The sequence below is a fragment of the Pseudonaja textilis genome, chromosome 7, assembly GCF_049901715.1.
Source record: "Pseudonaja textilis isolate UNSWEBS1 chromosome 7, rPseTex1.2, whole genome shotgun sequence".
Taxonomy (NCBI): Eukaryota; Metazoa; Chordata; class Lepidosauria; order Squamata; family Elapidae; genus Pseudonaja; species Pseudonaja textilis.
Window position 1 is genome coordinate 37,212,940 of NC_141996.1, and position 27,727 is coordinate 37,240,666.

General features: G+C 36.9%; 1 protein-coding gene across 2 annotated transcripts; it reads right to left on the minus strand.

The window, feature by feature from the left end:
* Positions 1 to 1,472: 1,472 nt before the first annotated feature.
* Positions 1,473 to 27,026, minus strand: MPZL1 (myelin protein zero like 1). 2 transcript variants are annotated; one of them, XM_026700723.2, is made up of 6 exons: positions 26,852 to 27,026; positions 18,063 to 18,223; positions 17,256 to 17,469; positions 13,573 to 13,705; positions 8,896 to 9,001; positions 1,473 to 3,215 (listed from the first exon to the last, which is right to left on the minus strand). In XM_026700723.2, exons 1-6 carry the CDS (start codon positions 27,009 to 27,011, stop codon positions 3,114 to 3,116), a joined length of 876 nt encoding a protein of 291 aa, XP_026556508.1. In that variant the 5' UTR covers positions 27,012 to 27,026; the 3' UTR covers positions 1,473 to 3,113. The 2 variants fall into 2 exon arrangements, with proteins under 2 accessions (XP_026556508.1, XP_087793589.1); XM_087937463.1 differs by lacking the exon at positions 8,896 to 9,001 and adding an exon at positions 12,174 to 12,246 and having other exon boundaries at positions 3,113 to 3,215.
* Positions 27,027 to 27,727: the final 701 nt, after the last annotated feature.

Consider the following 27,727-nt stretch of genomic DNA (forward strand, 5'->3'; position numbering starts at 1 on the left):
AGTATTGTGTTTTCCGATTCAAATCTGAAGCCATTCCAAGCTTCAAAAGAATTTCAAGAATAAGCATGAGGCAGCTGACATTGAAGGACATGATGCTGGGTCCTAAAAACTCAAAAGAGCTTGTTTTGCTTCACAAGGAACTCTTCCTAAATTAGATTGCTTTTTTGTTGAAAAGAAAAACCTCGTTTCAAACTAAGTGGCATATAAAGTGGCCAAATCCAAGAAGCCTCATGCTATTGCAGAAGATCTGACCAATCCATGTGCAGTAGAAATAGCAACAATTATCTGGGCAAAGAATCAAGAAAAATATTGAACAGTTGCCCCTACTGAATAACGTCCTTCACAACCAAATCATTGATATGAGTGAAGATATTTTGGGCCAAATCATCTCAGATGTCAGACCTAGTCCTTTTAAAATCTCCATTTAGTTGGATGAATCAACTGATGTCTCCAGCTGTAATCAACTCACGTTAGGAATGTAAATGATGGTGCTGTGAAGAGTGATTTCCTGCTTTGTAAAGATCTGAAAACCAACACAATTGCAAAGGATGTGATGCAGTTGGTCAAAGATATCTTTGCTAAATATGATCTAGATATCAAAGTAATTGGTACTGTGTCCATTGACCTGTAATGTTTAAATGTCTTTTCTGCATTGGTGAAAAAGGAGATTCTATACTTGCAAGTTGCCCATTGTTTTCTTCATCTGTATGCTTTGGCATCAAAACATTGCCTCAAAATTTAAAGAAAGTACTTGATACTTGATCAAGGGGCACACTTTAAACCATATATTCAAATCATTTTGTGAAGATCTGGGAAGTGAGAATTCAATTTTACTTTTCCACACAAAATTCTTTTGTCATGAGGACAAACTTTAATCTGCTTCTTTGAAATGATGGAAGAAATCAGGTTTTTTTTGGAGGACTGAAGTTATATTTTACCTTAAAGGTTGGAAGGAGACAATCTCTAAAATTTTCCTTCACTTTACAAGATGGTTGATGATGCTGGATCCATAATTCCAACTGTGTGATGAGATTGTGGCTTATTTAGAAATACTGTCAGAATTGTTTAATAGGTATTTTGCTACTGGAGATCTAAAGATTTCAGAATAATGGATTATGAATCCATAGTCCTACAATTTGCAGCAAATGCCAGATGATGAAGAACTGAAGGAAAATCATACTGATTTGTGGACAAATCCAGCTCGTGGAATGTAATTTGAAAGCAAGACTTTGGAAGAATTTTTGTGTGCAGTGCTGGATATGTTCCCAAGCCTTGGGTGGGGGGGGGGAGCATTCCATGTCATTACATTTACAACAACATACCTGTGTGAGTCTAAATTCAATTCTTTGTCAATCAAGACAAAATCTATGAATTGCTTGAATCCATAGGCACACCTGCAGATCACAAACCCATAAATGTTACACTTTTTGATAAAATCATGAACGAGAAGCAGAAGCAAAGACACCATTGGATTTTATGTTCACAATTGGGACTGATTTTACCTTTTATATTTTTTTTCTGAATAAATTAGAATTAAATTGTTTGATTTGTTCACCTGCAGTATTATATACGATTCAACTTCTTGTTCAAAAATTATACTTCTTCATCTTCAAATGTAATATTTTTGTAAGAGACATAGATTTAATTGACAGGCAAGAAACAACAGTCACTTGATAAATCTGAGGTGCTGCATTGTTCCAAGATGCAGATGAAGTTGAGAAAGAAATATGTCAAAGAAGCAGCTCAACTTAAAAAACACAATGACTGATGGAAAATGTCTTTGGAATTCTAAAAGTATGATGTCAACATGGTTTATGTAATGAAGATCAAGGAATATTTTAACACCATTCACAGTAAAGTTCAATGAGTTCAAACAAAAGAAGCAAATCTTCCCATTAGAATATTCTTGAAAAGATAACTTCCATATTAACATCTAAATCTCCTCATCCCCCCCCCCCCGTAAAATAGAAATTTCAGCATCAGCCAAACCATTTCTTGTCCACTCACCGAGACTCCATTACTGGGATGGATATGAGCAGATATTGTAGACATGTAAAGTACTTTAGAAAAAAAGCAATAATAGCACATGTATACCTGAAAAACTGAGGTAGAGGGCGGGAGGGAGAGCAGATTTAGAGTTGATAGGAATAACATCATAAAGATGAAAGACAGTGGAACAGACTTCTTCCACAGTAGAGATGCATACAGTTATTTTAAGTTTCAAAGTAAATTTGAATGAGATTTAAGAACTAATGGCAGTAAAAGTGTCCTTATTCATACCTTCCATGAAGTGCCATAAAAGATTAAATTGTAGCCATTTGTTTTTGCAACTGCAACATCACCCAGTCTTTTGTAACTCTTACATGTAGACTATTGTGATTATAGAAAGGAACATCAAAATTAGCACCTTATTTTGCTCAAAGAGGTAACTGAGTTTCATCTTTGTTGCTGAAACGAGAAAAGAGCCATAAAAAATCTCAAGATGTTTGTTAATGTTGCACCATAAAAATTACTTGATTAAAACTTTTATATGTCTCAAAGATTGTTTATGGGAGATTGCCTGTAAATTCCTTGAAGACAAAAATTTCCCCTCCATTAGATTGAAAACTAACGCAGGTAAAGATTACCTCTCCTGGAAAAGGAGGACATTAGAGTGGAAGAAGACATAAGTTGTATGAAAAATTAGATCTGTAAAAAATGCAAAAATATTAAGAGAAATCATGCAGAAGTAGTCCTTGTGTCCGTTTCAAAAGTAACATAAAAAGTACCAATTTCATTAGAATATCCAAGTATTTCCAGTTTTTCCATATAGCAAATGACAAATTGCATAGAGGTGTAACATGAATGTTTGTTTTTCCCCCTTTTCCTAAATATATAATGAACCATTGGCCATTTATAAGCAGAATTATCATCATACTTTAACATGCAACATTGTTCTCATTTCTGTATGATTAAATAGACTATTTACACACAGTTCATATATAATCTCTTTCTCTCTGTATGCACATGCATTGGTCTAGGCATCAAAGGCCACATATGAGTTCTCTGGGTCAATTTTCTTCAAGTGATTCCAGTTTGAACTTTTGTTAAGCTTTGGATAGGTTGTAATCTCCTCAGTTCTTCCGAATATCAGCATAGACCACAGACTCGGATTTGTTGATTTTGTCACTGTAACGCCCTCCAGAGTGATCTAACTGTGCATAAATTACTGGTCCCTAAAATCAGAAAAAATAAACATGGTATAAACATTTCATTGTTCTAATGAAAACTCAGAATCACATGCAGATGAAAACAAGGGATTTTATTTCCTCTTTTTGAAATCCAGTCTTAGAAATCATACCAATTATGTGGGTTATTCCTATAACCATCAATCTGTTGACATAAATATAAAATTCATAACAAATGGCTTATAATTCTCTGTCTTTTATGCTTTGGGGAGATAAGATCATTTGTAGTTTATGTGGCAACATAATCAAATACAGTGCAAAGAATGAACTCAAGTACATCAAGTAATCGGAGCCCTGCTAAGTAAGCTCATTCACAAGATTCCACTTTTCCACACACTTACCATCACAGATTACATTTATTTTTGAAGGTGGCATTAATTCAAGAAAAGGAAGTATATGGAATACCAACAAGAAAGGAACAAGTAGCTGAAGAATAATTCCTAGGTATTTATATTTTACAACTCTGTAAATCTTTCTTGACAATATTTGGAGTACAAAATTATATTGATTACAGTAACTTTGTCCCATATCTTTCAGAATAAGTCTCCTCAAATCTTTAAGTGATAAGATATAGCTTCATCAAAGTATTAAGAGTTATTGAATAGGACTTAACATTCCAGTTCTTTAGGACATAAGTCAAAGAGTTTTGTTTAATGGATTGGCAGTGCATATAAGGAAGCATTTTAAGGAGAAAAATAATTGGGAAGAATGAATATGGTATACGTTAACAGCAAACAAGTAGGGGGAAAAACAAGATTTTATTTTTCCCAAAATGCAACTGTAATCTTAAAAAGAAATTGTTTCTTTTATGTGCAAGTTTTCTTATGCTTTTCAGTAGCTAATACAAATAAGGTAGGGCAGTTTTGGCCAACCTTTTCAGCACTGAGTGCCAAAACGGGAGTGCTCGTGCAAGTGCTTGCACACGCGCGTGCCGGAAAAAGAAAGAGCAGATGATCTTTCGGTTTCTGGTGCATCTGGTCTTCCGGTTTCTGGCGCAAAGACCAGCTGGCCGGGGCACATGCGCCAGCTCTGCCTGGCCTTTCAGGGGATCTTGTGCCTCCCTCTCCATCCCCCTGGTCCCTATTAGGATGGCGGGACATCCCCAATGACGACCTGGTTCCACAGGCCCAGACAGGGAGAGAAAGTTGGGCAGGAATGCCACTTCCCTCCACTGGAAAGCCAGAGCCCCTTCCTGGCCTCGGAGGGAAGGGGCACCGACGTTCCCGGGAGAGTGCCCCTTCCCTCCGAGTTTCAGGAGGGAGAGCTTTTCCCTAATTCTAGCCGGGATGAAGTGCCCCCTACAGCCCATCACCGAGAACAAGCCAGAAGACCCCCCACACTCTTCTGTGCACCTTTTAACCCCAGCACTGGACAGATGTTCCTCTCGTGTGGACTCAGCTCCTGTTCAGTCCTGCAGCCCCAGAAGAGCAGCAGTAGCAGCCACAACAGGGCAAGAGATAGGAGTGAGAACCACCACCGCCCTTTCACCTGCCAGGGGTGAAAGGGCAATGGAGGTTCTCGCTCCTGTCTCTCGCCCTGTTGTGGCTGCCGCTGCTGCTCTTCTGGAGTGGCAGGGCTGCGTGTGTGAACCACCACCCCCTTAGCCCCGGTGGCAGCAGTAAATGTGGGCGGGGCAGTGTTTGCTGGCTGGGCAGTCAACTGCCCCAAGCCTGAGCTAGCCAGCATGTTGGAACCTGGAAGAGCAAGTGGAGCAGAACTGCTGGCCACGAGGGGTGAGCCAGGGCTTCCCTTCCTCCCCACCTGAATGGCTTTCTTGTGCGGCCCCAGCCCTCCAGCCCACAGCACCGACACATGTCTGCTCTGCTGGGAAGATGATCTTCTGGTTTCTTGCAGACATGTGCACCAGCCAGTGAGTCTTCACGCACACATGCACTCCAGAAACTGAAAGGCTAAGTAGCCATCAGACATGCATGCAAAATGGAAGATCATCTTCCCACCACGCATATGCACACTGGGCAGCTGCTCTTCTAATTTTTGGTGTACATGTGAAAGTCCAGCTGGCTGGCACGCAGGAACCCGGAAGAGCAATGGGTGATGGCTGGCGTGCCCAGAAGGATCACTCTGCGTGCCCCTTCTGGCACGCATGCCATAGGTTTGCCATCACAGCGGTAGGGGATTCATGTAACTATTTTCTAGCAAGGAGAATTGATCAGGGGAATATCATGGTCTTTTGCAAAAATTTCCAACTGTAATCAGTTATACAAATAGTAATTTGTTGCAAAAATTGTAATCTGCAATCATTTTGTGTCAATTATTTGAATTTCATTTGAATAAATTATTTGAATTTATGTCAATCCTTGGAAGGGCAATCACATTTCAATAACTTTATAATACTCATAATCTACATAACCAATAAATATTGCCAGGTAAATCTCAAAAGAAAAGCATAAGCATGGAGAAGTATGCCAGGATAATTGTACTTCAAGAAAAAAGGAAGCATATACAGTACATGTTGCCTGAAAAGTTTCAAGTAGAAAGCTATAGTGGTCAGATATATTTGCTTCAACAGAAATTATGGGGAAAAGATTTTAGCATTCAGAAGCACTGTCTGGAGTGCTATGGAACTGAGATATTGACTTCTAATTTATCCATTATACATATAGGAACCCAGATAACCAATCAGGTCAGTATTAGACCTAGAAAGCAGGGGTTAATTATCACATTCAGAATGATTAAGCATTCTACAGATGAACAAAGAAAAAGGAGAATGAGTTCTATATACTAGCTGAACATGCACAATTGTGAGAAATTATGGTTCAGATGAATTTATTGATAAGGACAAGAGGGTAAACCTGATGAGTTTAGCTGAAGATGGAATGAATCCACGAAGGCTGTTTTCAAACATGCTGTCTGAAATCCAACCTGGGCAACAAGTTTCTGCTTTCAGAACAAGCAAATGTTAATCAACTTTAAGACTAAATATTTAGGAAGTAAATAGGATACCAGGAGACTGGATAGGTAATGCACAAGCTGTTACTTTGAAAGTACAGTATTAAGCTGGTGAAGTTTTTTAAAGAAATTTCCCCCTGTTTTCTTCAGTATATACATTTATTTTAAACTCCTCCTTATTCTAACAGCAGCAATACAAATTCCTACAGAAAATTACATTCTGGTGCCCATGAAAATGATTGCCTGAAAATAAAGTATTATAAAATAACTGTATCCCAATTCCAAATTTGATGTGTTTTAATTCATTTCCAGAACTTCTGGTAGCATTTTAAGTATAGAAAAAAGATAGAAACCAAGGGATAAATGCTATATGTTCCAATATACATTTAAGGGCTCCAAAAGGAAGCACTTCTGATTCTAAATTTCTGAAACAAATCAACGGTACCCTGATACACTAACTGGGCACTAGGGTCTGTGCTGATATTAAGAAAAATATTTCTATTTCTTTTGGTTTAATTCATTACAGCTTCTTTTATGTCTCAATTAAAGGAACTTAAAAATAGCTTGTAGAATAGGGATTCTATATGGGTTGCAGAAATCCAGTAAACATTAAGTTGGCAACAATTTAATAAATCATTAACTGTAGGTTGCAATACAGCATGGGTGTCAAACTCGCTGTGTCATGTTGCTGTCACATGACATATCAAGACTTTTTTTCCGTTCGTGGAGCTGGGATTGGTGTGGTCTGCATGTGACACATCTGGTCCTCAGGCCACCAGTTTGACACCCCCGCCATACAGTGTCTGTTTGAGTAGATATGACAACTCTACTATAACAAGCCTGGCTGAATGCACTGTTGTATTTATACAATGTTCTCGGACATGAGATGTGTTCAAACACAAGCTGCCACTAGGAAATAGACACAAAGCAACACACAGTTTATGAACTATGTTGAAACAATATCTAATAGGGGTCAAACTTCTGTATTTTTAATTGAATTCCAAAACACAAATGTAATCACTTTATCATAATCTTTCTCTAAATTGACAAATGCACAATATAATGTATTGTAGTAGTGACATAACTACTAATTACTTATTTAATGTATTAGTGGTACACTACTACATAAGTGCAACCTACTTTTATTTCTACTAATTCACAACTGTGGTACTGTAGATAAAATATAAAGGTTTGCCCTGTCCAGTCGTGTCTTACTCTAGGGGGTGGTGCTTTTCTCTGTTTCTTAGCTGAGAGTCAGCGTTGTCCAAAGATATTTCAGTGGTCATGTGGCCAGCATGACTATATGCCAAAGACATACAGAACACAGTTACTTTCCCACCAAAGTGGTACCTATTTATCTACTCACATTTGCATGCTTTCAAACTGCTAAGTTGGCAGAAGCTGGGGCAAATAATGGAGTTCACCTCATCACACAGTGCTTGGGTCTCAAATTGCTGACCTTCTGGTAGACAAGCCTAGTGTCTTTACTGCTAGTCCACTGTGCCTCCTTTACTATTACAACTACATTATAAAATTAGAAGAATATCCTCCAAAACCAAGTCAACTTCATCAGTTATTACCTATTTGCCAGGCAGCAAAGCAAACAACAGTTCATCAATATCATTATTCCTTTTAAGGAGTTCATAATCCAGGCCTATATTTAAGTCCTCACTCATCTGGTATTCATAACTGACAAGAAACTCCTTGTTGGTAAATGGTTGACACTATTCTTTTGGAACTCAGCATACAAACACTACCATTTGTTTCCTTCCCCCTACCATACTATCAATTAATAAACAAAATCCTGCCAGATAATTTCTGAACTTACGGTCAAGACTACTAATAGTCATCTGCAACCACTGAAATATCATGTGGAACTGTGTAAGTTAGTTAGAACATAGCTAAATTATAACATCAAACTATCAGTAAGTAATAATTCCATGTATATAAGTTTCTCATTTTTACAAAAAACCTTAATAAATGTTTTGAGCTCTCTTTGATGAAATTTTATTCCTTAGTTAAGAATCTCAAATCTCACCATAAAGCCTATGACTTTCTTCTAAGATAGATAACTTCGAACAGATTTGGAAAAAGTAAAATCTTTTCTGATCAATGCAATTTCTATTATTCCTTTCTACCCAACAAAAATCATTCACTGTAGAAAAAAAAGAGGCCTGTTATTTATTTCCCCATTTCAAGTCAGCCTTACTACCTTACTGATTTCAAAGTCCCTAGGTCTGTTTCTACGTTATACACTTAAGCAGTATTTAGTGTTGGCCCAACACTAATGGCAAAGAATAAGAATAATAATGCCTACAATACTATATAAATCTAAATACTTAATACTTTAAATACTTAATATTCTCAAAGGCATATAATTACAGCTGAAAGAAACTGAGACACTACTGTGGAACAGCTATTTACTCAATCCTCCAGATTTTTATAAATCAAATCTCTAGGACTGGAAACCTACATGAAGGTAGACTACCTTTAGTAATTTATCTCACTACAGAAACTCATCATTTATTAAGATTAATAGCCCTCCAGTAGTTTAGCATTGCCAAAGACAGCAAGTATATTACAAAAATAGCCAAAAGATAGCTTCGTTTTTCACCGTAGATTCCATTACAGCAGGAATTTTTCCAGATATTTTTCCATGTATATGTTTCAATGATGAATTGTCCCTGCCTCCCCTTAACAAAAATACCACCTTTGCAGTCACTAGGTAATCTCCGAGTCAGACTTTGATACCATTTACCTGATGAGATCGGATGGGCCCGCTGTTTACCAAAACCTCTGTGTCGGAGGGGGACTTCCGTGGAGCCTGCTTAACTGGAGACATCAAGCTCTCAGAAGTACTGCAGCTGATGAGGTGGCAAGCAGATTTTGCAGAATAACATTCAAGAAGCAAATCCAAGACAAAACAAAACAAAAACAAAGGCAAGTGATGGCAAGATGAAGTGGCAATAGGCCAAATAGAGTGACTTCAGTGAATGACAAGACAACACATACATCCTTGTTTTATATTTGCTCAGGTTAGTCATGACTATATTTTCTCCCTTCACATACAAAGAAGAAAGTCCTTCTGCTCCAGGTTAGAGAAACTCATAGCCACATAAAGAATTAACTCCCCCCACCTCCATCTTCATGTAATATAATTTAATTTAGAGTTTATTGGATTTAAAAGCCACCCAACTCCATTATGGATGATTCTGTGTGGTATAAATATATCACATTTAAACCAAACAATCCACACAATTAAAAATACAAAGGGATCTACTGGAGAAAACCACAATCACCTCACAAATTAAACCAACTAACAAGGGTCCTACCGCTCACTCTAACCCTGGTCCTGGGAAAAGAGCTAGATTGTAAGAGCTTATCTAAATAATATCAGGGTAGAGAAAGAAGGGATTTCGTCTCTGGAGGAAAGGTGCTACCTCTGAATAGACAATTTCCAGCATCTCCTGAATTGACGAAGCTTAAAAAAATGGAATCCAGACCTGCCAACTCTACCAGATAATGTAGGTTGACAGTATTACATCATCTGGAAGTGACTTTTCTGTATAAAATTTGCTGCTAGGAGAAATATCTAGCTTGATTCTAAAAATAGGAATATAAATTCCATTAATCCTTTCCCAAAACATCAGTTTTTCATAAGATCTCCAAATGTTTTTGTCAATAGCTGTTGATGGCAACTATACCCAAAGTGTCTGTAGTTATCATATTGGGGAAATCTAGTCTAGATTGGTTTTCTTCCTACATACAAACACAGTGATGCTTAAAAATTTGTGAACCTTTTTGAATTTTCAATATTTCTGCATCAATGTGACCTAAAACATTATTTTCCCCATGTATGTCCTAAAACTAGTTAAAGAAAACCCAATTAAGCAAATAGATCAAAAACGTCTTATTTGTTCGTTTTTCATTGAGGAAAATAATTCCAAGCTACTTATTTTATGGAAAAGGTATATGAATCTTTCAGTAACCAGTGTGGTCGCCTTGGAAGGGAATAACTGAAAAAAAAATTCTTGTAATTTTTAAGCAGTCTTGCACATCAGCTTGGAGGAATTTTAGTCCATTCCTCCATATATAGATATTCTTTTATAAGCCAACTTTTCCACTGTTTCATTTCCAATTATGTAACTTCTTATTCTTGCATTAGCTTCCCACTTTAGGTTCTTCCACAAAATTTCTGTAAAATTAAGGTCAAAACTTTGACCTGGTCATTCTAAACATTAACTTTGTTCTGTTTAAACATTCTTTGGTAGTATCACTGTGGATTTGGGTTATTGTCTGGCTGCCTGATCCACTTTCTCTGGAACTACAGATACCCTGACCTTTTCCTGCTGGTACAATTCAAAATCCATAATTCCATCAAGGGTGACAAGCTGTCCTAGTTTAGAAGCAGCAAAACAGGCTCAAACCATGATACTGCTACTACCATGTTTCCCAAATGGGATAAAGTTGTTTTGCTAGATTGCAGCGATTGCCTTCATTCAAGCCAAAACATTCTATTTTGGTTTCATCCATCCATAGAATGTTCTTGCAGTAGCCTTAATTCACGTGGTCTTTTGAAAACTGTAGATTTAACAGCAAGTTCTTTTGGGGAACTACCAACTTTCTTATTTATTTATAAAATTTATTTCCTGCCCATCTTGTATCTAACGACTCTGCATTTCTTCTTGCAATCTTGCCATTGTTCAATAATCTGCTGATAGTGTTCTCATGAACACTGACATTTGCTAATTTAAGAAAGGCCTTAAGTTCCTTATATATTATCCTGGACTTCTTTAAGCCCCCTCAGAGCATTATGCACCTTGCTCTTGGTGTAATCTTGATTTGTTGTAATCTTGATTCCTGGGGAGGTTAACAATGGTGTTCAACTGTTTCTGTTTGCACACAATTTGCCTGACAGTGGACTGATGGAATCAAAACTCTTCGAAAACAGATTTGTAACCTTTTCCAGTTTGGTGAGCATCAACAACTATTTTGTTGGAAGTCTTCAGAAACCTGCTTGATCAAGCAAAGGCACACTTCTATATGCATGTGTTGGGAAGATCAGATTTTAATTGTGATTATCCAGAATTCTATTCTTTAAATAAGGACAGGCCCCTACACATGTAAATCTGATTATCATCCCATTCATCGAAATATCTAACTCTAATTTTCCCTTCAAATGAACAAATAATCCTAGAAGTTCAGCAACTTTCACCACACACAAATATGTAGCTTTGGGTCATTTTCCTCAATGAATAAATGAACAAGTATGTTTTTGACTCATTTGTTTAACTGAATTCTCTTTATTTAATTTTAGATCGTGTGGAAAACAAATCATGTTTTAGGTCATATTGAGGCCAAATATAGAAAATTTTAAAAGGTTCAAAATTTTTAAGCATCAAAATTAAAACCATATGGAAGTGTGATAATGAAAAGATAACAATGCTATTAAACAGAAAGCAGCCCTCCACTAATCAATTTTGTGATTGAACTTAAATACTGAACATTCAAAAGGCAGATGTGAGATTTGAAGCAATACACCGGAACACAATATTGAGAAAACATAAGAGCTAGTAAATGGGCTTCGTTCATATTGAGACTAAACCCCAGAACATAACAATCAAAGGACAAATAAGCATCTGGAATCTATCCTAAGAGAATGTGCAACTCTGCACTGAACCAGTTAATAATACTGAATTCACAGTTTGTGCATAAAATATTTTCAGGTGCATTTTTTTTTATACTGACAGCAATCTTATTTTTTTTCTCATAGTACAAAAAGTCCAAATATTCAATTCATGCATGCATCTGAGTTAGCTGCTTCTGAAGGTACATAGCCTTGTTGCCAAAACTGAAGAAATGAGACAACAAAATGCAAACAATAGATGAGATATGCTGCCCCTTCACCAACAGTCCACAAAATAGAAATTCAGCATAAGTGTTGGAAGTATGTTAGCAGGATAGTAAGCAAGGGAGGCAGAAATGTATATACGTATGGACATAAAGTACCAAAGAACTACTGGCATGATTAGTTACCATGATATATAGTGGACTGGAAGAGATGACCCAGCCCTGTTACATTCCCAGTCTTGCATCTATATCAGGATCTCTGTAAGGAAAGGAAGATAAAAAGCAGGATCCAATCCCAGCATACCAAAACAGTAATAGGGAGAAAAAAATCAAAGAAAAAATAGACGTTGTGATACTGCCATGCAAGAGTTACCACCACCACCTGTCTCGATCAGTTACAGCTCTAGTGTTAGTTTATTTAGAAATTAAATATCATATATTATATATACACACAAATGTGTGTGTGCACGCACATACACATTCTTATTTGTAATTACTTGAATAGACATCCCATCAGAAACACAGTATAGTCAATGAAATCAATGTTAATGTGTGTTGCTTGGAGACAACAACAAAAGAACAATAATTTTACACAAAGATAGTCCCAAACCTTCAGAAACAATACACTTGATGAAAAAAATATTATTCATATTAAGACATGGCATCCTGGGTGCAGATCAGTATTCAAGTGTTATGGAAACAGTACATGCACAAGGGAAATTAAGCTTTCCACACCAAGCCAGAGCTTATACAGCCAATTCACTGCACTCATTCAACCTTACCACTAATATCTACTGCAGCACTTTCTAAATTCTGCAGCTGAAAAGAAGGTTACAAAAAAGATGCCAATTACACACACCCAGTACAAATTGACTTTTTAGCACTGTATGAATAATATTTACTGGCTCTACAAAAGCAAGAAGTCAGGCCATGAAATGATTGATCCTGAAAGAATTGTTATGTGCGATTTTCTGTGCACAGGGCTGCATTTCTGTTGGAATTAAGTGGTCAAGCAAAGTAAATACCACCACCGGTTCAAAGGAGCCCATCAACCAATTGTTCATGGCAAATAATCCACCTTGAGGATATTGTCTAATAGACGTTCCTTAAAGCCAAATTACAGGAGGCATCATGAGTGCAACAGGAACTAAAAGAAGTCATGCATATGATAAAGCCAGTGAAAATAGCAGAAGGGCAGCGTTCCCAAAGCCAAGATTGGAAAGCTATGGAAAGCGGACTGTTGTAAAAGGAACTGGCAGCCATACCCCCAATCTTAGAGACAAAAAGTTGTGCCATCCAGAATGTAACCTGATAGTTACACAGCCTCCTTTATCCTGAGAGCTGCAAGGGGGCAGTTTTAGGCTAGTTTCCAAGAAGGAACTTAATCGACTTATAAAGAGGAGCAACATACGAATATATGTACACCATGAAGTTGACAATTTATAAGCTCAGAAGAATGTGTTTTCTAGCTGTCCCAGTAATTTAAACCAAAATTATAAATGCACAAATTCATGTTTCAAACTGTTCATATTCCCTCCCGTCTCCCCTCTAAAGAATATCTAAAGAAACAAGTATAGTACCTTACCCAGAATAATGCTTTTTGGAATTCTTCTTTCTGATCATAACACATACAATAAGTATGATGACGAAAACTAAAACTAGAATGCCAACACCGGTTACCCCTAACACAAGGGTAAGAGGAAATACAGACAAGTTACCTAAGGAGAAAAAAAACCTTTCATTTCAGTTATTATTATACCTTGTTAAAACTGATCACACATTATTCCATTCAAAATTTTAATTCAGTTGTGGGTGCATTTATATTATCAGTATGCTTTTTAAAACTTTTTACTTATTAAACATGAAGTGAAAACCATTGATATGTTATATAGGATGTCTCCTACTTTTATGTTTAAAAACAAAAAACAAAACTAACAGCCAGCTCAGATTCAGTTTGTAATCACCTAATACTTTTCACAAGCATTATTACCATCTGTCCCCAATTGTATTCTTGTGCATTTGATTTTTTTTTAAAAAAACCTTTGTATTTGTCTCTTTTCATATTTGATTCTCTTAGCATGTTTATCTTACCAATCATGATAATTTTGACAATGTTATTTTTGTCTTCTAAAATATCCTACTTTATTTTCTATCAAATAAGCAATTTAATAAGAATTCACTCCATCTCTTCTTCCAAACCATTAACAAAAAGCTTGAATTGTAGAGGGCCCAAGACTATGTAGTAATTTACTCCAACTAGTATTTATTCAACTCTGAGGAGGAACCATTGATAGTGTTCTGCAAGTATGATTTTCAACTACATATATGCTTAACTGTAATGACATCCATACATTAGCTTGCTCATCAGAATGCCATAAAGTACTTTATAAAAGGTCTTACTAAAATAAAATTATGTTTTATGGTAGCATTTCTGTAATTTACTGAAAAAGTTATGAATCAAAACAAATCTTATTTCAGGTTAAGGAATAATTAATCATTATTCCTTAATCTGGAATAAGATCAATTTGGCAAACTTTCTTGACAAATTCATGTTACCACATAGGTGGCTTTCTGGAAATTAATCTAATATCAATCTAATACAACCTAGAAAACAATCTCTTTAGGTGTGATGATTCACCCAGATGCTTCCCAGACACCTCTCCAGATGCTAGTTCGGAAGAGGATGAGCATCAGGAGGGGAGGCAGACAAGGGCTACAAGCCAGGAGCGGAAAGGCCAAGCGCAGGAGAGCAATCGGACAAGCAGCTGTCTTAGCTAGAGACAGGAGAGGCACAACTGCAGCTGGGAAGCCCAGAGGCTTTGAGTGGAGAGGGCACACAGCTGCAGCTGGTCAGTAGAGATGAAGAAGACCTGCTTCCTCCTCCAGATCTAAGAGCATGTAAGGCTGAGAGGAGGCAGGCACAAAGATCAGTCAGGCTACCTGTGAGGAGGCAGCCTTGTCCCTCTTTATGGTCTGCAGCAGGAAGTAGTTATTTAGTTTAGCAAGGAGAGTGAAACAATGCTGGGAACATATTTTTGTTGTGTGTTCTTGCTTTGAACTTTGGATTGTGCAACTATGGAATTTCCTTTGCCTTTTGGCCTTGCCTTTGTCATATGGATTTACCTTTGCCTGTGTACTTGCTTTGCCCTGTGTGCCTTGCGACTTGCCTTTGCCTTGGGGACTTGCTTTTGCCTAATGGACTGGACTTGCCTTTGCCTTGTGGTCGAATGCTCGCTTCTTTTGAGTAGCCTGCTGAACTCATTAGAGGTGAGCTGCTGCTGGAACATGGAATTGCTGGGGAATATTAATTCAGGCATGGAAGCCTTAATAAAGACTCCTAACACTGTGGTGTGCGTATGTCAACAGGACAGCACATTAGAAACGTACTCTAGGTCCTTCCCATTTTTAAAAATGTAAGAATGACTTTTCTGTGTTCTCTAGATTATTTCTCTCCCCACCCTTTCCATTTTAAGATAATTTGTTTTCCCAGAAGCTAGCACCTTGCCCATTGTCCATAATTTATTTAGGATACTGTAAGGCCATCAGAAGATATTCCTTCAATGCCTGAAGTGCAATTCATCTGGTCTTGGGAAGTTATAGATATTTCTTATCATTCATAAGCTCAGTTCTATCTTTTTCATTCTGTGAGTTTATTAAAATCCCCTTTTAAAAGTCCAAGATGTATTTGAATAGGCTCATCATTATATTGCTATGTGTCTTACTTATCAATTTGTATCAGGTTAAGGATTTTTTGCCTTCTTTCACTATCTGAAATAAATCTAAATGTTATCATAGCATCCCACTGTTGTTTCTCAGAATTGCTAAAAGTGCCATGTTTCGGAGCGGTTTGGCCACCCGATTCTGGACCTCTTTACCTCTCCGTTGAACTCGGTTGAACTTTTTGTGAGGCTTCCAACACCAGGGGCGGAAATAAACCAGGAGACAATTTTAGATAAACCAGGAAATAATTTTAGGTATATCAGAGAACAGCATGAAGCAATAAGAACTTCATACTCCTCAGAGCTGAAAATGTATCTCTTTTATGAATATGTTTTTTTCTACATAAGACTAACTATATTTTAGGACTCTCCACATAAAGAATCTCTCATTCCATTCAGTGACTCTTTTTTCAGATAAAGCAATATTTATATCAGTGCTTCCCATGGCTTTTCCTTCATTACCTAAACCGCTTATCAGAAAGTCTTGTCAAACTTTGAGGATTGGACATAAATCCCTGCAATCAGTGGTTACTGAATGAATAACCATAACTCAGGGACTACTTATATTATGAAAACAGTATCACTTAATGATATTTACATCATTTCAACAAACTACCATTGGTAATTTTATTGTATTAATAAGAATACTTTGGGAGAACTTCATATATATTTTAGGCAATATTTAACTCAGTTTAAATGTCCTTGTGTTGTGCAATACGTTTATATGCCATTACCCAAAGATTTTTTTTTTTATTGATTTTGGGTACCTTACCTAGGTTTGGGAAGCACTGATTAAAACCTCTGAAGTTTGTTGATTTTTCTTGGTAAATTTATATATAACTTTATTTACACCCAAAAGATCCAAATAGCAAAGTACAAACATAATCTAAAATTTGGTATTATATATAACAGTTTAACAAATAAAATAATTTATAAGTGTTACATCAAACACACTCAATCTTATTGATACGTTACTAAAGACCTTGTATTTATGGCCATAGTTAAAAAGTTGGGTGTTGCTGCTCTAATTTTAGGATTTTTCTAGGTGAAATGTTAACATGTTCAGACACACCTTTTACTGGTCTTGATTTTAAAATACACCAGATAAATATACTACTCAAAACTCTTTCAAGCATCACAATACAATACTCAATACTATTACAGGACAAAATCTTGGAGAAATTGGAATCTTTGATGGCAACACATTTAATCTAGCTTTTGAAAAGACCATTTTGTACTTCTCTAAATGTAAATTAAGCTATGTTGGGAGCTGCAAGTTTATTTGTAATTTATTCCAAAAATCACAGATGAATACAGAATTTTAGCCTTTGTCATTGACTCATTTTAAGTTATTCCATGACCTTTAATACAATAAAATGCTGGTGAAATTTCTACTCCACTGTTCAGAATAAAATAATGGAATAAAATGCAGAATAGCCAAACAAGTACTTGCTTCAGCGCATTGTTACATACAGTAATTTTAGACAAAGAAAGCAACTTATGCAGAACCTTTCCATCACTCATTAATTCCATCCACTTATTACTATACCTTTCTCCATAACCCTGACTTTGATTTTTCCTGGTGTAACAACTATATCTGGAGGGTTTTTAACATCACAGATATAGGTTCCATTGTCCTGAAATTGCATGTTTGCTATAGTGATTGATGCATCTTTCCTGTTAAGGTCTCCAGCCCAGTTGCTTCTGTCATCAAATTGTGTACTCTTTCCAAGATATGCTTTTCCATTGTAATAATAGAAGAACTATAATCAAAAATACAAAAATGATGCTGTATTAAAATTTTGCTTTCCACCTATTGTCTTAACAAATCTGCTAAATTTCTTCAAAACTCGACTCATACAATACATGAATTTCAAACCAGTGCAAGATAAGTGACAAATACTTGAGAGCCTGTAAAGCTGGTTTTAAACCAGCTGAAGGGTCAGAGAAACATTTAACACATAATATCACAAGAATTTTTAAAGTTTTAGACTAATTTCAGGAGCTCAGGTATCTTGCTTTGCCTGACTTTCCACAATTCCCTCAGTTTTTCTTTTCTCAAAATAATGAACTGATAACTATTACTAATACTATTACATGATTTCATTCTGGTATCAGTTTATTATTTTTCCAATCATATTAAGGTAAAAAGATATCTAACCAAGCATGTGAAGTGAGTTAAAGCATTTCCTCATCCAAGCAAGGTTTTTGGTGGCAACCAATTTGGTGCAAAATACAATTAATATCTTAACCAACATTTCAAGGGAACAATCAGGCTTTTAGTAGTATAGAAAGTAAGCAAGAATAGGCAGGGCTTTTTACTTCTTATGATTTTCTTTTGCAAACAATATCTTACCGAGACAGGAGATGATGATCCCTCGCCTTGGAAACTCCAGGAGACAGAAGCTAAACTGCTGATTACTTCTGTGGAAGTAAAAGTGCATGGAAGCTTTGCCTCAGTCCCATTCTCCACAAGAAAGTCTGATGGCGTGTATACCTCCACAGCTGAAACCTGGACTATCAAGAACATCATTACAAGAATCAGAATACCAGATCCTTCATAAATATTAAAACTATAACAAAGATAGGTATGAAGAGTTTAATCATCAAAAAGAAGATTCAAGAATCTATTAAATCAAAGAGATAAGAGTAAAAAATCTGTTTCAGTTCACTCATCTTATTAAGCCATCATGTGGCTGGTTGGTTTTTGATTTTGTATAAAGTATGGATGCAACATTACAATTTACTGTCATGTGCACACCAGACTTTCTGTGGATTCTCAGGAGAGAAATTCAATATAACACATTATTTCAGAATTTTTCATCTTTACTATGCAGACATCTAGTTTCATTTCCCAGCAAGCCTAATTTACAGACAGAAGACAATATTTCATTGCTCCCCTCTTCTGCTACCCATTTGATATAAGAGCAACCACTTCTGATTCTCAATTGCAGAATGACAAAATGTTTTTCTCTCTATTATTATATAGCTAAGTGTTTTCTACATAAGTGTGCATGCATTTAGTGAAGTTGATGCTCTATATAGATGCACTATTCTATTCCCTGCCTACTTCTTAATTTAGAATTAATAAAGGGCTTACAGATATTGGTGGTTTATTTTCCCACTGTTGCAATTGGTTTTCTTCTGGCTGGTAAAACATTGAACTTCTATCATTTTTACCACTTTTCATTGTTGTAATTTTGAAGGTATAAACAACTGCACATAAATAGAAAATATGCACTCAGAGAAGGATGCTGTAATTTAACTTTGCACCATGTAGTAGTTCTGTTGATTTAGGGAAATATGTAATTTGAATGGGGGTACTTAATCTTTTGCATGAACTGTAAACATGTCTTTCAATCTATAAGTGATATGATAATTAAAATATCATGGGATATTCAGTTACAGGTAGTCCTTGGTTAACTATTTGTCCATTGACAGTTTGAAGATGCAATGACACTGAATGAATGGTACTTGCATCCAGGCCTCAAAGTTCCAGCTGTAGCAACATCCCTGCTTAATGACAGGACTGCCAGGATTGCATTTATGACCAAATCACTTAGCAACACAAATGCTAATCTCAATTATCATTGTTAAGCAAGAATTACCTGTAAATAATAACAAGCACTGGAAGGAATCTTAAAATATATTTTGGCCTAGCCACCTGCTTATTGTAAGACTCCATTATTATTCCATCCTCAACAGATGGCCATCCAGCTTCTGTTTAAACACCTGCAGCAGAGAAGCCTCCACAATCTTCCAAATAATTCTATACCACTGTTAAAGAGCCATTATTAGTATGATTTCTTTTGATATTCAACCAAATATATTTCCTTGTTATTTAACCCCACTATTTCTATTCCGGTTTTCTTCATGACAGAGGACAGGCATCATGCCACGCAGACTTCTGTAAGTTAATCATAGCTAATACCCTCTACCCATTCCTTATAGCTTTTCCTTCCAGACATCTTATCATGTTAATTGCTTTCTTCTGGTTGAGCTCTATTTTGTTGATGTCGTTTCTAAAATCTGGAGCCTATTACTGGATACAATGTTCTATATTCAATTTGATCAATGCAAAATAGAAAGGGAAAAATAACTTCTCTTGCTCTTGGCTACTTTATTTCTATTATTTCTAAAACTACATGTGCTATGAGATTTGTGGCGTGCATGTTGTGGTTCACCAGCAGCCGGTACAGACGGCAGTGGAATCAGACAGTGGGAAAGAACGGGGACCAATCAGGGACTCTGGAGCGGACTCAGATGAGGTCCTGCATCCAATGCAGAGATGGGGCCAGGACCCTCTGAGAATGGGGTGCTGCCTTTGGAGTCTGGCAGTAGTGAGGCAGAGGACCCAAGAGAGCCTGTTCCCAGTGTGCATGTGCGCAGAGCTGCTAGAAGGTGAGAGCTGCTTAAACAAAAGGGATGACTCGGGAGAAAGGCTGGGAGGTGAATGTCCCTCCCATAAGGGATAAAAGTCAGGCCAAGATGACAAAACCTTTGCAGGAAGCAAAGAAGTTTGATCAGTTCTGAGTCATCCTTGAAGCTCTGTGTACTTCGGTTGGTTTTTCTTGTACTTTGATTGGTTTCTGTTCTAGTTAATTTGATACTTCTATTTTGTCAGAACTTCACAGAACTGAAAGGTCTGTGCTTATCTTGGGGAACTGTTTGAGCTTACTTCCAGCTGGGAATGAAAACAATTCCCAGCGTTGCAATAAAATAGGTTTTGTTTTTAAAACAAGTTTGTGAGTAATTACAGTTTATGAAGCCTGGGTTAGAACAATGCACAGCAGTTGCATCATGCTGCTAGCTCAAGTTCAACTTGTGATGCACAAAGTAACCTATATCCATAATAATACAATTCTTTGAGTATCATGCTTTGATTAAATCTGGAATGACCACATTGCAAAATCTACAAAAATAAATTTCCAATTTGCGAACATAATTGGAAAATTTGTTATGTGAACCTCCATCCCAGTCTAGAAGGTATCCAACAATCAGTAAATGACAATTAGATGTAGCATTGGTGCTCGTCATGTGGCTGGATTAAGGGTTATCCTGTCCAGCTTTTAATGTGACCAGTGCCACATTTGTTTGATGTTAAAAAGGTATATAGGATTCAGAACAATGAACCAATACACCTGATATTGTAAGAACAGAAATATCAATATTGAATACTGGCATTCTTTAAATCAACAATCTGAAACAAATAAAATAGTATTTTTCTTTCATAATTTGTATCCAGTTAATAACATACTTGGAGATAAGGGTGAAAAAAAACCCATCCAATGAATGTGGAATGTATTTATGTGCATACCAGTACTAGAAAATCAAACAGGGAAATACATGTAGACATTTCAATGAGACATCTGGCATTCTTTGGGAAGAATCCTCACACTTTGTCAAACCAGGAGACTATAAGAATCAAAGGCTTTCTAATTAACAAAACTTGAAAATAGTTTCAAAATTTATACTTGGATTTTGATAAGGAGCCACCTGAAATGCTTTGGAGTTTGTTGCTGTTTTACAAACAACAGTTTTCCCTGAAATGCTGTTTCTAAAATATTGAAGGAAACCTAGTAACAAAGTTAGAAACTGTTAATCCTCTTTCTCCAGAAACATGTTGCAACATCCAAAAATGTTTTCTAATGAGAAATCTATAGAATAAAAACACCGCGCGCGTACACACACACACACACACACACACACACAAATCCTAGAGAAAGCAATTGTTTCAGTACCCAATCAACTTCCTCTGAAAAACAATGTAACACAATGTTTCAATGCAGCACTGGGGTTTCTGGAACTAGAGAAAAAACACACATGAACCTTTACTCTCAAAAGCTCCACCCAGACACTGTGAAGTTTAAGAAAACAGAATCATAATTACAGGATCTCGATATCCTAAAACGTGTGCTTTATTTTCACATGCTCTCAGAGAGCATTTTAGTTTGAAAAAAATATCATTAAATTTGCCTAAGTAGGAAATACCAATAATTAAACCAAAACAAATAGCATGTTATCATTCCAGATTAGTACACAAATTAGGGTTTAACCTTTTTGTGAACATCTCTATAAAATATGTATGTTGATATTTGTGTCCCAATTTTTAAGAATTTGAAGTTTAAATCCCAGAAACTGTTAATTTGCAACATCTTAAAACTAGTATATTCAGGATGAGTTGGAACAACTCGGTTGGCCAAAATAAGAAAATTATAGTAGAACGCATTGAGCACCAAATTGGGAGAACTGGCTGACATTATTATTTTCAGATGATGAAATCATAGTTTGTGATTTCTCTGAAGCAGCACCATGATATTCTCTTTTACCACTGTTGATGTTTTCTGACTTTCATAGAATAATTCATGACGTTCTAATAAATATTACAGCATTGTGCATTAGTTCAAGGCTATTTCAGATTTTGATCAAAGCGCAGGCAACTAAAACTTAAAATAATATTCCTGATGAAAATAATTATCAAAACCTGCTTATAAGAGGTTGGGACACAGAATCACCACTACTGATTATTCTAGGCCATCTGCCAATATTTACAGATTTTAATAATGCCAGAATATAATAAAGAGCAACACTTGATCCCATCATTTCTTTGGACTTCACATTGCCAAAGCTTTTTAAAAGAGTCACAGCATAAAATAAAGTGCATACCTCACTAATCAAATTGAAATAATAAAAGTGTTTCCTAAATTATATACCAAGATTTTGAAAACAGGGTTTTGACAATAATTATTCAACAACTCTGTTACATCAGAGTTGGAGTTCAGTCTAGAAAAAAAGTAAATATTAGCGGCAATGTATTTTGATTATCACACTACATTTAATTAATCCAGAGATTAATACTAGCCTGACTCAAGTCAAGTAAATAGTTTGAACTGAAACTTCCTTGCCATTAGCCATCTTTAAGATGCATGAAGTTGCTTAGTTTCTGGTTTCTATAAAGGATGTTTCTTTTCTGGATTCTAGTAAGAACGAACCCAACAGTATAATAACTGGTATGGAAAGAACCACATAGATTAAGCATGGACAAACTATGGCCACCTCAAATGTTATCAAATTGCAACTTGCATCATTCCTCAACAGTTGACAGGCTTGCAAGGGCTAATCTAAATTTGAGTTCAACAGCATTTGGATCATCTAGGAGTGTCAAACTCACGTCGTCACAGCAGTGCCACATGGTGTATCAGGACGTTTTCCCCTTCACTAAACTGGGTGTGGGCGTGGGCAGTGCATGATGCATCCAACCGACAGGCCGGGAGTTTGACAGCTCTGATCTAGATGGTCACATGCTACTTAACACCACAATGAACTATTGCAATGAGAATTGAACGATGTTGAAAATAGGTTAACTTATTATATTTTATTGCTAAAGAATACTCCATACTCCTTTGATCTACTATTGAAAAATTGTGTACGTATGCTTAGATTTTACAACAGTCTGGTTGAACCTTGAAAATGATAGTTGTGAAAGTCATAGAATAAGTTTTAGCAGCTTGGCATAAGCAGATAGCCATCTAACTTGCAACATTTTGACCTGCATGAGTGATAACCAAAGAGTCACCAAAGGGAACACATAGTAAGTCTGAGCAGGAACATCCCCCCCCCCCTCCCAAATAGTTGAATATCTCACTTATCTGGGAACAGGATAACTAACGTGTTTTATCAGTGTAATTATCTCTGTATCCAATCAAATCCCATTCTTTTAATGATTGTTTTCGTCTGTCCTATTTTGATCAAAGGTATTTTGTAAGCATCCAGTACATCACCAACTCAGACTTGAGAAGTAGAACTTGTTTACTTTTTAATGCAATGCTACCAATTTAGCCAGACACTACTTGGATTAATAATTCTGCAGTAAGTTGCTACTATGGTTTTCTACAAATGGTATGGTTAACAACTTCTAGAGTCCTTCCTTGCTAGCTAAAGTGACAGTGGTTTATATCTAGGTTGTCTATCCCTGAAGCAAACTGTTTGTAGGCAACCGTCTGGAGAATTATTTCATTTGCCTATTAATATCTGCCCAGTTCAACTTGCAGAACCAATCTGAAAGGAACAACTATTTTTGCCCCTAGTCAAATTATCCTATTTATACTAGAAGACATAGACAGAACAAACATGAACACAGTTCTTAATAGTTGCTTCATAGATAATTTTTTCTTGTCTCAACATGTATAACAGCAGCAGCTAGTTTATATTTTTGAGAAATTGCTATTATCTAACCAGTTTAAAGTAAGACAAAAAGAAGTCTAGATTTAAAAATGCAGCCAATTTTAAAAGAATGTTCTTATTCCTCTAGAACTGTGTGTAAACAATCATCCTAAGGGTTTTTTCCCATTACATTGAAGTTTTTAAAAGAGAGCTTTGTGAAGGCACTCTCAAATTTGAATGAATGGCTAATGCTTTTATTTTAAGTTAACTTTTAAAAATATTGGCTTCATGGAAGAAAATAAGATGATTATTCAATAATTGCAATATGAGAGGAAATAGTTTGATGAAATTCAGAAAGAAAGAAAAAAACCTTTCCATCTTGGAATAAATTGTATCCAAAGCATAACCTCCAATGCTACAGTGAAATATTGTTTGCCTTTGGCTTAGGTGGTTCCAAATACATATCACAGTTTTGGATATATTGCTAAACAAAAATTAAAAAGGCATGTTTTAGCTCAGGGTTACAATGGAACCAGATCTAATTCAGTTTCTATTCAAGGGATAAGGTCTCTTAAGTAGATTTTTGAATTGAACCCTAAGACCACCAATGCAAAATTCAAATCAGGGTTAAATATTGAATTAACTTTTAAAATACTGTAGGTTTTCTGTGCCAGTAAAAAGAAATAGAAAAATATATAAACAAAAACTTAAGGAGAAAAGGGAAGGAGAAAATAAATATAGTACTGCATATTCTAAAACAAGAGTCCCCAGATCCCTGGCATGGCATGCCAAAAACTGCACAAACAAGAGAAGCCCCATCCATGGGATGCAGGATGTCTGTGGAAAAATCTCTGTCCACAAAGCCAGTCCCTGATTCTAAAAAGATTGGGGGCCGCTGTTCTAAAACTAAACTCTCCTTCTGGGAGACACAAGTCTACTTGGTCATAAAACATGCCATACACAAAAGGGGGGTGGGGGGGTGGGAGAAATCATCTATCTTCACATTTACCTCTGGGGCAAAGGTTAAAATAAACCATGACCAAGCTTGCATTTGTTTTAACTACTGCTAATCTTATTGGAGTTTTTTTCTTTTCTTTGATGATCTAATTGTGGGAAAATCTCACTTCTGATAAATATACAGCACAAATTAACAAGTCTTACAACACCTTTTGTAACTACTGTAGTACAAAGCATGGAACTTGAAAATGAAACAATATTTTCAACTGATATATTTCCAATGACATTTTAAAAATGCTAGTATCATCAGAATAAAATATTAATAAGTTTCAAACAAATACTATATTAAGTGCAACACTGGTTGAATCTTAGTATTAGCTTGACTTATATTCATATTACACATGAAAAATAATTGTAACATTCATACTGAATGATAAACGCTACACAATTTTACTATTGTTCTATTTGCGGTGTAACATATACATCAAATATGAAATGTTGACTTCATGTAAATTTTTCATGGTAATAAAACTCAGAAGTAGGGATATATTGCCACCTTCGTACTGTTAATATTGCTTCAGGCTACAGAAATATTAAATTGGTAAAGGATAAGGATATGTATCAATTAATTTGTAGAAATATAGCACTTTGCCACAATTAAGGTATAGATTGGATCTATAAAATCATTTTAATGTTGTTAGTTGTCCTTTTGTATGTATTAGTTTTGCATATATTACCTACATCAATTATGAGAGAGAATGGGAGTATCAGGATAGAATATGTTCACAATTGCACTGTTGCCTGAGCACAGGTTAGCAAACTAGTGATGTCAAGGATATCATATTATTTGGATAAACCCAGTTTCAGCTAAGCAAAATCTTCTTTCTGGTAACACAGGAATCATGTTTATCATTTGTTTTCAATGAAAAACAGCTGCAAATATTATAGGAACCAATTCCTAAAACTGATGTTCAGTTCTAACATAATGTGCATGAGCTGAGTGATTCTGTTCACAACTTGGGTCTTATCATCAAAGCTTTCCTTAATACCTGTGAGACATAGGAGGAATTCCAAATAGTACTAGGAATAAAACTGTGAGGCTGTCTTCCTGCTCCCAAGAAGACAAACTCCAAAGCTCCTTGGTAAATAAGCAGCTATATCGATTTGTTTTGTAAATAAAATAAGGAGCTTGAAATTCTAAATCAGTTTAAAGCACACAATTATACTTATGCCCATTTGAGGTGATTTATTTTCATTGCGTACTCGTTCGGTCAAATAACCGTCCTGGACAGCCAACAACCATATCTTTACTACAAGCGTTAAAATCAGTACGTAAGTCCTGCCGCTTAAGTGTACTGTATTAATTCAGACTCTTTTCCACCTTTCCGTACCCGACTTTCCTCAGTCAGAACATCCCCGTTATTTGTACAATTGAGCTATATGTCCCGGACATGATCACAACAAGAATAGAGGGTACGGCATTCCAAACGGGGCAACGGGGTGTGTGGTTTCTGTGTGCGAGAGCGAACGCCTGTGTGTCTGTAGTACGGTCAATTCTAGATTGTTTTGCAAAAGCGATTAAAATGTCCAGGCACCATCGTCCTGACACGTACGTTTATCCCTCTCCTCCGCCCCCCAACCACCACACACACAGACACCCTCTTCATTTACAAGGAAGCAGACGAGGCACCCTGTCAATATATTACTGGAGGGTTGCTTAGAGCTCCTATCCTGCCCTCCCGTCCATCCTACAAAGCAGCACCTCTTTCGCCTTTTGCCCATCGGTCAGCCTGGCGCTCTTCTCCCCCCCACGCCCCCCCCCCATGCACCCCAGCGCAAACTAGCGCCGGCGGATAACTGGCCTTCCTCCTCCACCTCCGGCCCACGCCAGGTCTGGCTAAGAGGGCGACGGGTCTCCGAGGAGGAAGTAGCTTCTCCTTTCTCCTGCGCTCCCTCCGTTTCTCCCCTCCGTTCCCCCCGCCCCCCGCGTTCCATAGAGCCCAATACGACACGCCTCGGACTCACGCAGGGACGAAAGCGCCGCAAGCAGGAGCAGCGCGGGGAAGCAGGCTGCGGACGCGGCGCCCTGCCGCGAACAGCCGCTCCCCGAAAACGCCGCTAAAGCCGCCGCTGCCATTTTCCTGCTTCCATCTCCTTTTCCTCCCATTGTTCCACCCCCGCCCATGGTTGGAGAGGGGTGGGAAAGCTGAGGGGGACTGCCGGGCGCCTATTGAGCGGTAGCCCTGTCAATCACGCACACCTCCTGAATCCCACGTCTCCTTTTCGCGAGGCTCTGCCTTTCGTTTCTCCTGGTGAAAATCGGTTGGAAATGCTACCTGCCACTCTCGCTTGAGGGAGTTGTTAAGAAAGCACGGTCTCACCCTCGTTGGGGGGCTGACACGTGATAAGGAGCGACTGAGGCGTTTTTTGTAGCATTCTCTAATATTGCAGCAGGATTGGCTTTTTGCCCAGTTTTTTTTCCCCCCCGTCTGGCAGTAGCTTTTTTTCCGGCGGCTATTTCCTTCTTTAGCATCCCAGTTATAAACCATGTATCTATCCAGAGGTTGAAAATATTTATTCTGTTCAAGTCTACCTAACACTTCGTTTTGAGATAATTCCTCATAGAAATGATCCGGGGCCATTTTTTCACATTAATTTCAACGCATTCTTAACAAGTTTTCCTTGTTGTTTGATGTCAGATGCAGCCAAGTGTATAATTTACTGTTTTATTAAAAGGAAGGAAAGTGTTGGTTTAAAAAAAAGTATGATTAAATATTTCCATTATGATAAGTATTAGAAATTAAGTATTATAGTTTTGGGTACGTTGTTGGTTTAATTCAAGTTCTCAAGCAAAGATGCTACTTTAAGAAGCATATTTCTACTTATTCTTTTTAATATAGA